This window comes from Heliangelus exortis, chromosome 23 (assembly GCF_036169615.1).
Source record: "Heliangelus exortis chromosome 23, bHelExo1.hap1, whole genome shotgun sequence".
NCBI classification, from domain to species: domain Eukaryota; kingdom Metazoa; phylum Chordata; class Aves; order Apodiformes; family Trochilidae; genus Heliangelus; species Heliangelus exortis.
In genome coordinates this window covers 5,282,257-5,298,825 of record NC_092444.1, presented here as the reverse complement: position 1 = coordinate 5,298,825, position 16,569 = coordinate 5,282,257, and the positions used below count along the sequence as shown (strand labels likewise).

At 52.7% G+C, this 16,569-nt stretch overlaps 1 protein-coding gene across 7 annotated transcripts in view; it reads left to right on the top strand.

The window, feature by feature from the left end:
* CASZ1 (castor zinc finger 1) overlaps positions 1-16,569 on the top strand; it is a 200,217-nt gene that overhangs the window by 86,958 nt on the left and 96,690 nt on the right. For 2 of the 7 annotated variants that reach the window (XM_071767112.1, XM_071767107.1), the window contains exon 3: positions 6,601-6,660. The exons of 3 other annotated variants lie outside the window; for them this stretch is intronic. Coding sequence is in view for 1 of the 4 variants with exons in the window: in XM_071767111.1 (XP_071623212.1) it covers positions 6,683-6,686 (4 nt within the window). In the remaining 3 variants the exon portion in view is untranslated. Of the gene's footprint in view, positions 1-6,600; positions 6,687-16,569 lie in introns of all 7 variants that reach the window. 2 more of the 7 variants (XM_071767111.1, XM_071767106.1) reach the window with 1 other exon arrangement.

Sequence of the window (16,569 nt, the reverse complement as noted above, 5' to 3'; positions counted from 1 at the left end):
CCATGACAGGACCTGCTCTTGCCGCCCTTGGCGCTGCCTCTTTTCCCTCAGCCCCTTTCCCTGCTTTCCTCACCTCTGCTTCTCCCCAGATGCCCAGGGAGACATCTTGCCCTTCCACTGCCTTCATCCAAAGCTCTGCACCTGAGATTTTAAACCACTTTTCTTTCCCCCTGCCTCTTTCTCAAGTTCTCTGCTTTCCCTCTGCTCCCTCCTGTCCTTCTTTTCTCCGTGCCCTTTCCAGTTCTCCATTCGTGCAGGGTCTTTTTCTCTCTCTCTCTTTTTTATAATTAATGATTAGTTTTAATTGGTTTGCTTAGGCAGCCTGACAGCAAATTAGCAGGAGCCTGCCCAGGGCTGCCGAATGCCAAGTTTGGGGACTGCTGTGCTTTACAGGTGTCAGGGTGAGGGGAACTCTGTGGGATCCCCCCTTGGCACACCCGTTCTGCTGTGCTGGATGGTGCCATAGCTGTGCTCTGAGGTGGGGGTCTGGGACCTTTCCCTGTCCTGGGTGCTGGGATCAGCTGTGTATTGGGTCCATCCAGGCCCTCCTGTCCCATGGCTGGCTCCATCACTCCAGAGGTGGCCACTCAGAGCCACAGTTACCTCCAGGGTGGCCCCTTGTCTCTTTTCTACCACCCAACACAGGTTTTCCTCCTCTTTTTTGCATCACTTTATTGAGCTGGCTTGGGATCTGCTCAACAGGTTTGAGCAGAGGGGGAAAGGGTGAGAAGCAGGGCAGGGCTTCCCCGGGGAGCACTGTGCTGAGGGGGAGTCCTTGGGAGCAATGAAGCAGGAGGCTCTACCCAGTGCTAAAAGGCAGGTAATGGGGAAGGGGTGGGAAGGGAAGGGGGGCTTTGCTCTTTTCTTCCTTCGCAGTGATTTCCCTTTGCTTTGCTTTTCTTTTCTTTGCCTTTTTTATAGCTCCCATTTTTCTTTTTTATGAGAGAGAAACTGCAGGGTTCTCCCAGGGCTGGGAAGAGCACTCGGTCCCAGGCTGCTCCCAGCCAGATGGAGGGGAAGAGAAGGGGGGCAGTGGGCCTGTAATCCTGGGAGGAGAGTTTTCCTGGTTAAAGAAGATTGGGGGTGGAGTCTAGGGCATTTCAGCTTGTTGGTTTAGGAGGCAGGGGCAGACTATGACCTATTTGGGATGCTTGTTACCCTCATTTTCAACACAAAACTTTGCTGACAGCTGTGGAGCCCTATCAGTGGCTGTGGTTGGTTTGGATTGTGCTACTGGTATTGCCCTGTAATGGCAGCCAAGAAAGGGGAAGCAGGAGTTGCCAGGAGTTTCCCTCTCCTCCATCCAACCCATGGGCTTTTCCTTAAACAGCTTCATCCCAGGAAAATCAGGGAGTCCTTCAGCTGCCCCTCGCTCTGGCTGGTTGTGCCAGTTCCTCACCTTGGCTCACCAGCTTCTGCCTCTGCTTGGGCCAGCCTGGGGACATTTCTGTGCTGAAAATTCTGTCTCATTTCTCCTGAGAGAGTGCATGGGCCACATTCCTCTCACCAGCAGTGCCTGGACAGGGTCCACAGTCTGGGCTTGCAGAGGAAGGGGCTGGGATTTGTACTGCCTTTTGTTCTGTTCTGCTCAGCAGATGACAAGGCCCAACTGCATCTAGAGAGCAGCCAGGATATTCCTTCTGCAAAACCAAGGTTTGCTGGGGAGGTGACAGTTTCTTGTCCCCAGCAATCCTGGACCTTCTCAGTTGTCCTCAGTTCAGGTGTTAATGGGTGCTTTTGCTCTTCATGGTCACCAGTCCAACCCCCCAGCTGAGTGTTCATATCTAAATTTGCCTTTTTATGGGGTCCAAAGCACACGCAGAACTGAAATCAGAGGGATATGGTGTCTTCCTGGGATTTCTGTCATGCAGGAACAGCCTTTTTGTCAGTCACAGAGGTCCCTGCTGTATTCCAGATTCATGAAAGATGGAAGCCAGCACAGAGACGTCTGCTGGCAGATCCGTGTGCTCTCCAGCTCTGAGTGTCCTGGCAAACACCCTTCCCCAAAGATCTGGACATTTAGAGCTCACTCAGGTGAAAATACTGATAATGCACACAGAGACTGCTGCTGTGCAGGCATCCCCAGAGGCTTTGGTCGCTGTGCTTGCTCCTCTGCCCTGGTCAGGACACACTGCTGTGCACTCAGAGCTCAAGACTCATTCCCCAGGACCCCCAAGAGTCCCTCGTGTGGCTTTGGACCTTAGTTCTACTTCTGGGCCTCTGCAAGGCAAGTCTAAGGATGATTCTTCTTCTCCTGTGGGGAGAAGGAGAGGGAGAAAAGGCGTTGAGAGCTCCCAGCTCATTTCCTTTCTGTGTGATCTTGGCATGATCCCACAGCTGATGTCCATGCAATAGCAGAAGATGCTGCAAGGCTTCCATGTTCGGTGTGGTTGGGAAGTTCTCTTTCCCTTTTCACACCCACCCACCCTGTCAGGAGGTGCTTTAAGACCCTTTTCCCTTTCTTGTAGGCTGTTTACACTTCACTGCACTTCAGTGAGCCAGAAAGGGCTCATGTTGGCCATAGCCATCCCCTCGTGTGCCAACAAGACTGGGACAGATCCAGCTGAGCCTGGCTGTGTCATCTGTCAGCCCCACAGTGACCAGTGCTGAGGAGTAAGTCATGCTCAGAGTTTTTTGCCATGTGTGGCTTGGGCCAGGCCAGATGTGTGACCATGTGCCCAGAGTCCTACTAGTGAGGCACTTGTGGCACTCAGCAGAGAGCTCAGGGTCTGGCAGTGTGGTGGTGGCTGTGTTCTGAGCTCTGGGTGTGAGGCACTTGCTATGCAGCTTTTCAAGTTTATTGCTGATACTGGGCTGATCTGAACAGTTCTGTAAATTGGTATTGCCATCGGAGTGTCAGGCACTGTTCAGAGCTAAAGGAAGGCACAGCTCCTTCCCATGAGAGCAGCTGTCCCTCTGCCTGGTGTCACAGTGTCCCTTCACTTCTCATTTCAGCAGTGCAGGTGCCAATATTCAACCTCTCCCTTTGCAGCTCAGGGCACTGCTTGGCAGCTGTATAATTCTTGACAACTGAACAGCAGCTGAGCATCACCAGCTGTTTCCCCGTGGAGCTACAGGAGGGAAACTGAGGCCTGGAGCTGAAGGTACCTGTAGATGCCCTCAGAGTTCCTGGGGTGACTCTCTGAGGCTTTATCCCACCCAGGGTGCCCAACTGCACATCCCAGATGCTGCCAGCTCAGCCCGGCCTTGCAAGTGGAATCGAGGGGAGCAGAAAGCAGCCCTGCTTCTTACTTCATTTGGCTTGGCTGCTTGCCCTTCCTCTCCTCTTCCTCCCCCAGCACCCCCTCTCCACCAGCACGTGCCCTCAGCCCTGCCTGTGCCAGCAGCCCGAGCTGGCTCCTTTAAGGCAGGCACACTGGGAATTGTGCACGGTGCCAGCCTTCCCTGCCAGTGCTTCTCCCGCTTCCCCCTCGGAAAGTTTCCTGCCCAATTGTTATGTGCGATCCGATCTGAAAGTTGCTCTCTAAGCTTCTTGTCACATTTTGACTTAATGAAGTGCAACTGGAGTGGGAATTGGGGTTCATCACGCCAGTCTCACTGCGCTCCCTTGTTGTCAGAAAACAGGGGCGGTTGGGGACCGTAATGCAACGCTGCAAGTCGTTATCATTCCGGTCAGTCTGTTTAACACAAAATTAAACAAAGAACTAATTAGTGCCTCATGAATTAATAAATGCGCAGTTGCCGGGTAGGAAGGGGAGGAAGGAAAAAAGGTTGTTGAAGGAAAGATACTGAAAAAGTCGAATTAGGATGTTGTGTCAAGGGGACCAAAAAAAAAAAAAAAAAAAAAAAAATCTGAGTCCACTTCGGTGAAGAGTTTGGATCCGTTGGTTTCCATGGAATAAGCTCCCCTCCTCCTCCTCCTGCTTGTCTGCTCTAGAGCAGCAGTGTACAGGCGGGCATGGGGAAGAGGAAGGTCTGGATTTCTTCATGGTGTTCCCTAGAAGTTGGAGCTGGGATCCACAGGCCAGTAGCCAGATGTAAACATTTATCCAAAGAGCTTTGTGCCCAGATGTGGGAGCTGTGAGGTGTGGAAGGGTGGAAGCCCTTCCTTGGAAAACAGGGAAGCTTCAAAGGTGGTCATGGTAGGCACGTCTCCTCTCTTTATCCCAACACTTTGGAGCTTCATACTTTCTGGTGAGGACACTTCCTGTGTCCTGGTTGGGGCCTGTCCCCAAAGAAGTTTGTGTCCCTCTGGCTCAGGGAAAGGAGCCCACCCTTGGCCTCCTAAAGCAGAGGAGGGAGCTGGAGCATGGAAAACTGGAAGAGGACAAGGGGTCAGGGATGAGGTGGGGCAGAGGCAGAGAGAGGGTGTCAGTGAGGGAAGCAGGAAGAGGGGCAGGGTGAGGTGGCACCCATGGCTGGGGAGGTGGCAGCAGGTTGCTCGTTCTTGTAGAGAATCCAAGATTGTCAGAGTAGCAGCAAGTAATCTCAGATTAACTCTGTTCCAGCAGAGCTGCCCCTGCCCTGCTCCCTGCCCTGGCCGTGCTGGTTGGTCCTGCTCCCCATGGTGAGGTCTGCAGCACTGGGGAGGGTGGTGGGGGCTCTGGGGGCTGTGCTGGACGCCCACCCAGCTGGGCAGCCCTGCAGGTGCTGAGCTGCACTGCGAGGGCTCTGCTCCAGCACATTGTCAGGCAGGGAAGCAGGGAAGCAGCAGAGCTGGGGGAGGGAAGAGTCCATCCTTAAGAGGACATGTCAAGTACAATTAGCGTTATCTGTCTAAATATGTACTGGGAACACAGAATACAAGAGGAGGCCTGGCTGGCTTTAATGGAGACATATGCAAGGTCATATTGCCTCATACAATCCCCCAATCTGATTTGGGGATTACACATTCTAAGTAAATTGGCGTTATTCCTCTTGCATCATTGATAAGCTGTGGCCGAAAGAAGGGGAGTGGAAAAAAAAAAAAAAAGAGAAAGAAAGAAAGAAAAAGAAAAAGATTGAAAATAAAATAAAATTTAAAAAGTCAAAGCCAAGAATTGACTGTGCACAGGGGCGAGGGAGTGAAGCTGGGAAGGAAGAGAGAGTTACAGGCAGAGAGCTCAGGAGAAGGGAAGAGAACAAAAGGGAGGGAGAGAAAAAAGAGCATGACAGAATGGCAGGGAAAGCGATGGAAAGAGCGAGGAAGAAAGGGAGAACAAAGGGAAGAAAAAAGCAGGAGAGGGGATGAGAGATCCAGAAGGACAGTGGGTGCCAGGGTGGGAGAAGACCTCAAGTGGGGGAGCTGTTACTCCAGCTGTGTCCTCAGCCTTGTTACACCGGCACTGGAGTGGGAAGGGAAGGAGCCAGGCTGGTTATGCATCTTCTTTGCCCGAGGGGCTCCCTGTGCTCTGTGTCCATCCATCCATCTGGGATATCTCACCAGCTCCTTCCAGCTCTGGGTCCCAGCCAGCACCAGGCATCTATCTTTGGCACAGCGTGCAGGCAGTGGTGGAGCACGAGTGGGGAGGAGCTGGCACCAGGGCCCCTAAACACAGGGGCTGCACAGACTCCCCAGAGCCAAACCCCTCACCCATCTGCTCTGAGGGGCTGAAGCAGGGTCCCTGAGAAGGGCTGAGTGTTGACACACACTGCTGCACCCGGGAGAGGAGCCATGGGGGTGCTGGTGCTTGGCTGAGGCCCCTGGATTCAAGCAGGGACTCACTGTGCATGACCTCGGGCCAGTTTTCCATTTCACTGCCAGGTCTGGGGCAGCTGTGATAGGTGGGGTTGCAAAACAGAGGCTGCAGAAAAGGGCCAAGCACCCTTCCCACTGCAGGAAGCTACCCCCTTGCTCTCTGCCACCTTCCAGCTCTGGGAGAGGGAAGTCCCTGGCTGCTGGCTGTGGAGCAGTCCTCCTCCTCCCACGAGCTCTCCTCCCACCCTGCCTCTGCAGGATAACCCCCTCCGGAAGTCTCACGGCACGGCTTTTATGCTCTGTCACATTTTTGGAACATATGGTTTTAAATAATTCAATTTACTTTTCATGTGTTTTGCTGTGACTTTTTTTCCCCTGTCCCTTTTCTCTTCCCTCCTCGCTCCCTGTGTTCTCCAGGAAGGAAGATGTTCAGATGAGTGGATAAGGGGGTTCAGTGCCTTGGGACTCAGTCCTGCACCCCGTTATCTTGTGCCCCACTGGGGTGCACAAGAGGCCTCAGCAATAGCACCCTGGTGAACCTCTGGGGCAGAAGGGTCAGCAGAGGAAATGGGAAGATGGGAAAGGGAGTAATTTGGTGTGGAGCAAAAGGCACCCTTGGAGACGTGGGCAAAGTGCAAAGCAGCCTGAGGGCTGTCTGTGGTACCTGGGAAGCAGGATTCAGGCCAGTAATAGCTGCTCTCTCTGTGCTAAATTATTCCCAGCCCTTGTTGGGAGACTCATGCACAGCCAGGTGTAGGAGTGCCATGTTTCCCATGATGTGCATGGCACTGCACAGTGCAGCCAGAAGCAGGGAAGCACTTTGCCACTGTGCAAAGTCTGCATGCCCTGTTCTGGCCTCCCTTGCAGCTGGATCTTAACTCAGCTTTTGTGAGTGTGTGTGCCTTGGCCCTTGGTCGGGTGTGCCCTGTGTGCTAACTGAGTCCTTTCTCTTCCCTCCTCAGGATGAAGTGAATTTAGAGCTAAAAACGAGGCAAGAAACCAGGCCTTGAAATCTCCGAAAGGTAGGAGAGACTTCAGACTGCAATGGGTATGTCACTACACCCTCCTGGGTTCTCTTTTCCTCTGCGTGTTGCTCACACTTTATGGCCTGCTTGCTCTGGCTGTGTCTGCACTAGAACTTCTGGGATTGGACCCTTGTTAATTATAAAGAAAGATGAAAACAGAAGAAGCTCTAATTCAGACATGGCCTGTATGTGTCCTAATCCTGTCTTTGTCTTTGTACACCAGTTGTTCTGGGCACCTGGTTTTGTCACTGTGGGTTTTTCCTCAATATCTTCTCTACCGCCTCTTTGCAGATAAAAGAACTGTGTAAGGGCTTTGGTGAGGAAGGTACCGCTTTATCTTCGTCCATGTGGGCTGGTGGGAGATGGTTAAGGTCCTTTCACTGAATAGGATGCAGTCTCCATCTACTGTGAAGTTTTGCTGAGCTCAGTTCACATAATTTAAGAGGGTGATGTGCGTGCTCCCCTCCTCCTCTGGCACATTTTATCTGTTCAGCCTGCAGCGCCGTGTGGGTAGGTTGGAAGCAGCTCTGTGTCTCCAGCAGGATCCTGACTTTTCTGGCTTTTCCTTTACCTAGACCCCCATTGCAAAAAACACCCCAACTTCACATTCTTCTGAGGCTGGATGGTCAGTTAGAGGCTCAAAGATGGCAGGGGAGATGAAGGGTGATTGCCTCTCCTAACAGCCTTGTCTCCATGTGCTGGGGTAAGAGTCCCTCCACCAGTGATGGTCACCATGAACTCCCTGCCACACCAAGGCAGTTCCTGCTCTCCTTGCCTCTACCTCCTGTCCTTAGGGGGACCACGGGGCTCCCTTGTGTGTCACCCAAAGAGATCCCATTCTCTTCCTTGGGTCTCAAAGCACAGATGCTCTGCACTCTGAGCATCCCTGCAGGAGTGGGGACCCCCGAGCCCCAGCATTCAGGAGCTCAGAGGCTGAGTCCAAGTGGTATGGGAGGGTCTGGGGTGGGAGGGGGCCCCAGTCCAGGCTGGGCAGTGTCAGAGGTGACCGGTGGAAGGCCAGTGTTATGTAAATACCACTGCTGTAACATGGCAGGCCTGAATGGCCCTGTGCTTCCATCCATCATTGCTGGGGAACAGAAGCCTCCCTGGGAGCACGGGGGGCCGGCAGCGCGGGGCATGCAGACACAGGCAGCATGTGCCCTACTCATAAACTGTTTGTTTTCTTTTTGTCTCTCTCGTTTCGGGGCACCCTGCTGTGAGCAACTCTCTGTTTTGTGCTTGCAACCTCTCCCCCAACCTTCCCCCACCACTTCAGCCCTTCCTTTTCCTCCCTCCTTCTACCCGCCATCCAAAAAACGAAGGGGGGGGAGGGGGGGGGAAGAGGGGAAAAAAAAAAATAATAAAAATCCCCAGTTCACATTGCGGCTTCTTTCTCTGACTTCAAAGGCTCCCCATCATTGTTTGGGATCGGCAGGCAGTGGCCCTGAAAACGTGATCACAGCCGGGCACAGTGTAGGTCACCACCGAGCGCCATGCTCCGGGTGCTGAAAGGAACAGGCAGATTCTTCCCTTTTCATGCTTCACAACCCTGGTTACAGCGCTCTGCCTCGCCCGCGTGCTCCTCGCTGCGTGGCTATTCTTGCTCTTTTCTCCTCCTTTTCCTCCCGCCCTCCCTTTCTCTCAGGTCCTTCATTTCTCTCTCCATTCCCTCTCACTCTACCCACTTTTCACTCTGTCTTCCCCTTCTTTCTGTTACTTTTTTTCCTCTTCTCTCCTGCCCGGTGCAGCGCTGCTGCCCCTCTCTCTCCTCTCTTTGGTGCTGTTACATGAATCCCTGTTTTCTTTCTCCCTTTTCCCTCTCCTGCAGGTCAGGCTGGAGGTTGGTTTCCTCCCCATTCCTGTTCAGAAGCAGCCTTCCTCTGCCACTTCCCTGTGTTTCTGTCTCACTCCCTGTTCCCAAAGTCACAGAGGTTCTGTAGTCCCTGGTGCAGCCCCTGCACTCCTCTTCTCCCTGGAAGGTGTTTGCCCACAGCTTTCATGTGCAGAGCACTCACTCCCCCGGAGCTGAGCAGGGCTTTAGGTGGAGCAGCAGCACACGGTGCCTGCTGACAGCTTCCAGACTCGGTCTGCTGGGTAACCTGCAAGGAACTGGGTTGGTGTTACAGCTGAATCTGTGAAGCCAGGCACTGATTTTGCGTGTACCACAGGGAGAGAGAGGAAACGTTGGCATCTTGAAGTTCTCCTGGAAAATGAAACTGGTGGTAGTGCTGGAGGGCAGAGTTTAGACAGGGATAAGGCAGAATGGAGCAGGTCCAGCAGCTGGAATGGGCATCCCAGAATACTTTTGCAGTGGATTTCACCAGGGAACATCACCCCCTTGTACTGAAACTTGGAGGTGTGTTTGGCTGCACAGTGAGCCACAGGCTGACAGCAACTCCTTCCCTGCAGAACATCCCCCCAGCAGCACAGCACCCCTCCAGCACCCAGCTGGGGTGCAGCCACCCTGTCCTCTGCCCCCAGAAGCAGAGATCATGCTGCTTGTGCCTCTGGTGATTTGTGAGGTTGTTTTAATGCCGAGGAGCCCACCAGGACTTGTCTCTTGCTAAATGGGCATATTAAGGGACATTGCGGCAGGGGTTATGGAGTAATAATTTGTCCTAATGAGCTGGTGTCACGTTCTCCTAGGCCGAGCTGTGTGTGAGCAGGAGCTGTGGTAGGAAGGGGCTGCATGGGCTGACCTGTCAGCACAGGTTAATGAAGTGCTGTGCTGCTCAGGGGGTCAGAGAGCAGGAGCTCAGTCAGCCTGCAGCAGCTCAGGGGGCTGGAGGGGAAGGATGGGGCTCCCCCCTCAGCCAGGTGGCCCATGGAAAGGGCTGTGCCCTGCAGGATGGAGCAGCAGGATGCATGTGTGACACCAGGATCTCTGTGCTGTGCTGGTGGGCTGAGTGCCACTGCATCCCCATCAAGCTGTCTCTGCAGGCAGAGGTGAACAGAGTTCCCCAGGGGTTTGTCCTCTGGCCTTGCAGGACAGCTCAGGTTTGCACATGTGGAAGGGGAGGCTGGAAGAGTAAGAGAGAAGAGATCTCACCTATTTTACAGGTGCTCCCAAGACTGGCAGGGCTGAGCTGCCACACACAGACCAAAAGAAAAACTCCTCACAACACCAGGGGATAGGTGCAGTGGCCAGTGATGACAGTCAGTGTCTAGCCAGTAGAAGTGCCATGTGTTCATCCTCACCTTTCTCTGTGCACAAAGTGTATCAACAGCCACAGGAAATTCTCTCCCTCCTTCCTGGTCCCTCTTTCTCCTTCTCTTATGCTGAGATCCTTAGCCTTGCACAGCAACTCTGAACCCAGGCACTCACTTCCATCCCTTGTGGGTAGCTGGGCAGCAAAGGCATAGGGAGAGATTTGCTGGTCCAGCATTGGGGAGCAGGCTGGCAGCAGGACATCCTGAGTCCTGGGCAGCTGTGGTTTGAGCAAGGCTCCACAGTCTGCAGGAAAGGGCAGGAAAAGCCAAGGAGGGATGAGTCCTTACCCAGCTGCTGCCTTGGGGATCCACGGGGATCCCACCATCCCATCCATCCTGTGGCAGGACGGTGCCCTTGGCCACAGCAGCACACTGCAGCCTACAGCAGAAGCACTTTGTACCATCTTCCCCCTCCTCCCCCTCATTTTTCTTTGCTCCTTCCCCCCCTACTTCTCTTTGCTTTTCTCTGTCTCCATCTCTCTCTCCCTTTCATCTACTCGGAAGGCTTTACTCCACTTCCTTGTCACCCTAATTGATTGCATTAACCTTTCAGCGTATTGGATTTCCCCAGCACCGTGCAGAGAGCTCTGTGCAATATGCTTATAATCCAGGCTGTAATGGACAGGGAGCAGTCAACGAGCCCCTGTTCCAACAGGTTCTGCTGACAACTTCAGCTCGGGGAGGGGGAGAGGGAGCCTGCCCAGCACGGCATCACCACTCCCCAGCCAGCAGGGTGATAGTGTTAGTTTGTGAGAAGAGGATCCAGCTTGGGGAACAGGGTGGAGATGTTGCATGGAACTCTATTCCTGTTATTTTTTCTTGGGTCAGAGCCCCTCTCTTCCCTTTCTGCTCTGTTCCATCTGTTCAGTTCTAAATGAATGTCTGCTGTATGTTTATGCACTTGTTGCTAGTGGCAGGATAAGAGGACAGTATCGTGGGGGCTGCATGTTCCCACCTTGTGTCTGCCTTTGCTTTTTCCTTTCATTTTGGTGTATGAGGATGTGAGGGAGGTGGACACTTTTCCTGGGGTTTCAAAGATAAAAGCATGGGAGTATTGTGCTCGTGAAGAAGACAGCACCAGGGTGCAGAGCATTCAGGAGGCAGAAGTTCTGAATTATATCTCAGCCTTGGCCTTGGGTAAATCCTTCACTTGCTGGTACCTTTTTTTTCCCCCCAGGATGGCAGAGCTGTGATTTCAGCACCCTGTGATGTGCTCCTGTCCTCAGGAGAGCTGTGGGGAGAGCAGGGGCTGTTGGCTGTTGAACAACAAACCCACAAGATCAGTGGTAGGAGCACATGAGGCTGTGAAAGGCCTGGTGTCCTGCTGATGTCCTGTTGGTATCCTGCTGGTGTCCTGTTGGTGGCCAGAGCCCAGAGCTGCTTTACCATTCATTTGTTTTAGAAGATTTCAGTGATGGATCTGCCACCATCTCCTGGCAATGATGCCCCCTCTAAAGCATCCCAGCTCAGGCTTCAGTTCAGCAAAATGCTTTGAGCACTGCGCTGAGTTGTGTTTAAGTCAGTCATTTAAACACATATTTACAGGTTTCATTCAACTTGGACTGTAGGATGAGACCTAGACCCTTGTGAGGCCTTTTTATAATTCTCCTTTTTAAACACCATTTATCACTAGAGGACTATTAATTTTTGGTTATGGCTCACAGTGTGAAAAGTAGCAGTGGTGGAAGGGTTTCTGATGGCTTCAGAGGTCTTCAGGTCAAGAGTTACATCAGCTGGTTGAAAGCAGAGTTACTTTTGCTGCTTTAGCAGGTGGCCCACTCTGCCCTGGGGGTGTTTAGAGCTGGCTTTAGAAACTTTGCAAGTTCCTGAGAGCACCAGGAGGAGGGGACAGGGCTGGATCCTAAAAGGTAAAGGTAACTCCCTGGTCTGCCTTTGTTTTTCCAGGAAGAGAGGAGAAACGACAGGAGTCAGAGAAAGGAAAAAAACTTTATTCCAGGTAATCATTCTGAAAAGTGAGAGGCTCCTTACAAGCCAGGAGATACTTGAGGGGAGGGACTTTATTTTAGCTTAAATGGAGATGAAATAGGAGCAGGAAGCAAAAGATGAGAAATTTAAAGCGAGCAAGAGAGAAAGAGAGCGAGCAAGAGCAGCACCTCCTAAATGGAAGAGTAAACAGGCACTCCGAGGCATTAACTTAATTGATTGTTCTGCAACAGGCTGAACGCTGTGTTATTCTGTCGCCGTGGCAACAACCCAAAAAAATTGTCAGCCTGTTTGGATGAAGTGAAGCGAAACATTCTCTAATTTGCGGTGATCCGGGTGTTTGTTTTCCTTCCGAAGAGGCGGGGGCTCTATTGATCTATTGTTTGCACAGAGGGGGTTTTTTCATGGCGAGATGGGGAAAGCAGGAGGCCGGGGTGTGCTCCCGGGCAGGTGAGGCAGCGGGGGTGTCTCTGCCCTGTTTCCCCACATCTGCTTTTGCAGGGTGTCAGCTGAAACTCCAGCTGTAGGAACTGTCCCAAAGAAGCTTGAGAACAGGGGAAAAGGGCTGGTCTGTGAGGAGCTTGTGCCAGAGCTACCGCTTTGGTCCTTCCTGTTCCCATCCCTCTGGTTCTTGGTGCTGTGGCCTCTGGTGTTAGGTGAGGACAGCTACAGCTCTGAGGGACATGAGCAGCTCTGATCCCCCCAGATCCCTTCCCACATTCCCACTGCTCTGTTTGGTGTGTGCAGACCTGTGCCTGTGCACCCCCCGTGCTTGTGGGAACGTATCATTGCACACTCAGTGGAGAAGAGAACTCACTTTTGACTTTTCTCCCAGGACCAGAGCTGTGGGAAGATAAAAGTGCCCACTTCAGCTCTCCATACAGCAGCAGAGGTGAAATCCTTGGACCAAAGGACTGGGGATTTTGTCCTCAGGGACAGGGGACCAAGATACTCCAAGGGACTGTGCAGGATGGGCCCCGGTGGGATGGGTGGGAAGGGTGAGCCCAGACCCCAGAGGTGGGAAGAGGGACCACAGGTTGTGCAGTGGCTTGTGCCACCTCTTCAGCTGTGTCTGGCCCCACACAGCCCTGGGGGCCAGGAAGGAGCTCCTGGGGATGCCACTCGCTGTCAGCACATGCTTGGTTTCAGAGTGAAATGTCGCTGCAGCACTTGCCTTCAGCTGGGAAATGTTCAGTCAGAAAGGGAAAGCCCAGGAGACCAGGGAGCGAGCCCACGTGGCCAGGAGTGAGCAGCAAGGCCTTGGGCCAAAAACATCATGCCAAGGGAGGGGTGCTGTGGCAGTGGAGGGGAAAGCTGGCAAAAAGATGCTTTACAGGGCTGCAGCAGGGGGAACTGGCAAAGATGGCTCCGAGCCAGCGGGAGAGAGAGTGGCAGAGGTGGCTCTGGGCCAGCCAAGGAGAGCAGAGAGGGTTTCCATGTGACAGAGGATCAGGAAGAGGGACAGGCTGCTGGCCTTCCTTGTTCATGGCCCTGCCCAGAGGTTTCACACTCTGGTTTGGGGTTTTCTGCAATCCTATAGCATTCGGGCACTCAGTAGGGAGCCCTGGGTATCCCATCCAAGCAGATCATCCTCATTCCTCCTCAGCAGTGTCCCAGCCCATGCACAGCTTGTCCAGCTGCTGCCCTGGGGCTCTCGAGTCGATCTCTAAAATTTCAGGGAGAGTAGTAGTAATATTTTAGTGTCAAGAGCTGGAGAATTCCTGTTTTGTGGGGTGTTCAGGGGCAAAAACCCCACAGTATGTCCCTGCTCTCTTCTTGTTTCCTCTCTGCTCCTTTTTCTGTTGTCTTGGGATTTTTCCTCCTCTGTGTCAATTTTGCTTTATCATCCTTTTTGTATTCTGTCTTTCTCTCTGTCTGCCTCTCCTCTATTTCACTCTCTCCCTCCGTTTTTTTAACTCTTCTGCTCTGTTGTTATAGATGTGGGTGGGGATCAGAGGCTGTCGCTGGCGGGTGCACAATGTCCCCAGGCACTGTGTGGGGCTTGGGGATCTGTCCCCACGGCTCCTGGTGGGTGGGGGCACCATGGGCAGGTGAGAGAGGAGCTTCATGTCTCCAGGAGACAGCTGAGCTGCCAGTGAAAGTTTGGTGGTTATTGGCGTCAGGAGAAGCTAAATAACCCTGTAACTGGTATGAAGGTGAATTCACGGTCTGGTGAGCACTGAAAATACGAGAGGGCTCTGAGACAGGCAAAGCGTGGAGAGGAGAATACAACTCACCCATGGCTCAGGGCAGTGCTGTGTCTCCAGAGCTGTGCAGGGACGTGGGCTGGTGCCATCCCGAGTGCCAGCCACAGCACCCTGCTTCCTGGGGGGCCAGCCAGGATGAGGAGGGTGCTGGGTCCTGCAGGTTGGGAGGCAAATGAGGTGTGCAGACATTGACCCAGCACCCACAGAGGAGGTCTGTGTCCCCCTGGCTATGGACAGCCACACAGACTGAGAGCACAGCCCTGCACACATGGGTGCCACGAGGCTGGGCACGTCCCTGTGCAGCAATGTGCAGGCAGCCATACCCACACAGGACCTCACAGGGCCCATCTCTGCATGTGCTTGTGTGTGTAGCTGCACAAACAGGGGCACGGGCACACAGGTGCTACAAGGAGAGTCCTCTGCCATCTGTACCAGCTTGCAGTCCAGTCAGATTCCTCTCTGGTGTAAGTACACACCAGTCAGGCAGCACAGATTTATCCCAGCCTCTCTTCAGTGTGTGTGTGGTTACCTGCTGTGAGCACAAGAGTTGCAGGAAATCTCTTCTCCTTCCAGCTGGGAGAGGCTGATGCCTCGGAGTACCAGGAGATGTGCAGAGAGGAAACCCCCTTCAGCTTTTCACCTGGAGCCGGTGATCTCCTTGCGCCGAATCCCTGGAACAGGGGAGCTGCATTTGAAGCTCAGCCAGTGGTGATTTAGTGTTAGACGCTTGCAGAAGAGACTTTGATTAATTCGTAGTAAAATCAAGTAGCACTTGGGTGCCAGCACCACATTCCAGGGTGAGCTGGCGACCGAGGTGCGCGCTGGGCGGGCTGCCAGGTGCCTGAGCAATCCCCGCGGAGGTGGCAGCGCCATCCAACCCGCAGCCTCTCCCTGCTTGGGCTTCTTAATTATTAATTTATTTTTCTCCCTTCCTTGGCAAAAAAATAGTATTTGGTAACGACCTCAAATTGCAAAATGCTGATGATTTGGAGAATGTGTCACAGAAGCTCCAGGGTGATAAAGGGGAGACGAATCCCAGCCAACAATCCGGCTCAGCCAGTTTGCCTATTTATTAAAGAAAAAGCCCAGATCATTAACTTTTTTGTTGTTGTTCTGTTTGCGGGCAACTCCCTGCTGGCAACTTTCGGGCGCCCAGTAAATTAAACCGAGTATCGGCCTGGTTCGGGGCAGCCTGAGCACCGAGTTCAGGCTGTGAAATGTTAGAAACTGGCTCCGTTTATGTTAGTGCATGAAGAAACCCTTTAGGGTACCAGGCAGGAGCTCTCCCTGGCATGAACGCCGTGTCGGAAAATCCTCACTCCTGCCTCGTGGAGGGTCAGGTATTGTAACCCGAGAGCTGAGCTTCAGTTCTCCTCCCAGTGCTCGTTCACACAGTTAATTGCCCCTCCACACCTCCCTGTGCCATGTTGGTCCCTGGAGGAGCCAGGCTGGAAGAGAGCATCTGTAGGCACAGGCTTTGTTGGTTCCCCATTTGCCTGCTCGGTTTGGTTGTTGAATAAAGAACAGTTTAGGGATGGGCTTGCCTGCCTGGTGCCTCTGTGAACTCGAGAGAGTTTCCTGTGCTATCAGGGAAGGGTGATCGCATCCCCCTCCTCTGGATCAGCCCACGTGTTCACTGAAGTAGTGCTTCGAGCTAAATCAGTTTGCTGAGGGCTCCAGCTTCCCTTAATTCAGTGTCAGGACCGGGCTTGCATGGCTATTATTCAAGAAGCTTTATCAGAAGCACAAAGCTAGCATCTGCCCTCCTGCTTCCCTCTGGGCATCACCAGCTCTGCTGCCCTGGGTTTGGCACACGGAGGCTCCAGGGACTGCCTCACGGAGCCCATTTGCAGGCAAAACTCGTTTCAACTCCTAGAGAGCCTCGGCTGTTCCAGTGGCTGCAGGAGCGAGGTGGCTTGTCACTTGTCACCAGCAGAGCAGCGTGGAGGTGCAGGGGGCTGGCTAAAACTGAGGAGCTCGTGTGGGTAGAAGGAGCAGAGATGCTGCTGAGATCACCACCCTCTCCCCTTTCCTCTTTTCAACCCAACTGAGTTGTAATTAGAGCTGGATTTTAGGTTTTAATCTCAGCTGATATGGGAGCTTTTCCCCTCAGAGGTAGCAACCTTCTAAGCCTGGTTCGTGTCCCTCCACGATGGTTTCTCTGGTGAAGGCTGCCCAGACCCGTGTTCACGTGGGTGCTGATGGGAGGAGAAGGGTATTTTTCAAGGTTTCTGCTAGGTTTTTTTCTTCTGAAATACAAGGATGTGCAATTTTTTTAGTTTCAATTTAGCATTGGAGAATTTTATAATTTAGTAATTAAAATCTCTGATAGGCTTTAGAAATTGCAGCTAATTGAATTTAATGGGAAGATGATTTTCAATTTTATTTGATTACCCGGACCCCTGGCATTGGTATTTATGGGAAAAAAATGGGAAATGTGCTGTGTGGGCTAAGATGGCATAATTGAATTAGGGCTAATCGGATTTCTTCGTCATGAATTTCACTATAATTTTCCTATAATTTTCCATTAGATATCTAGTTTACA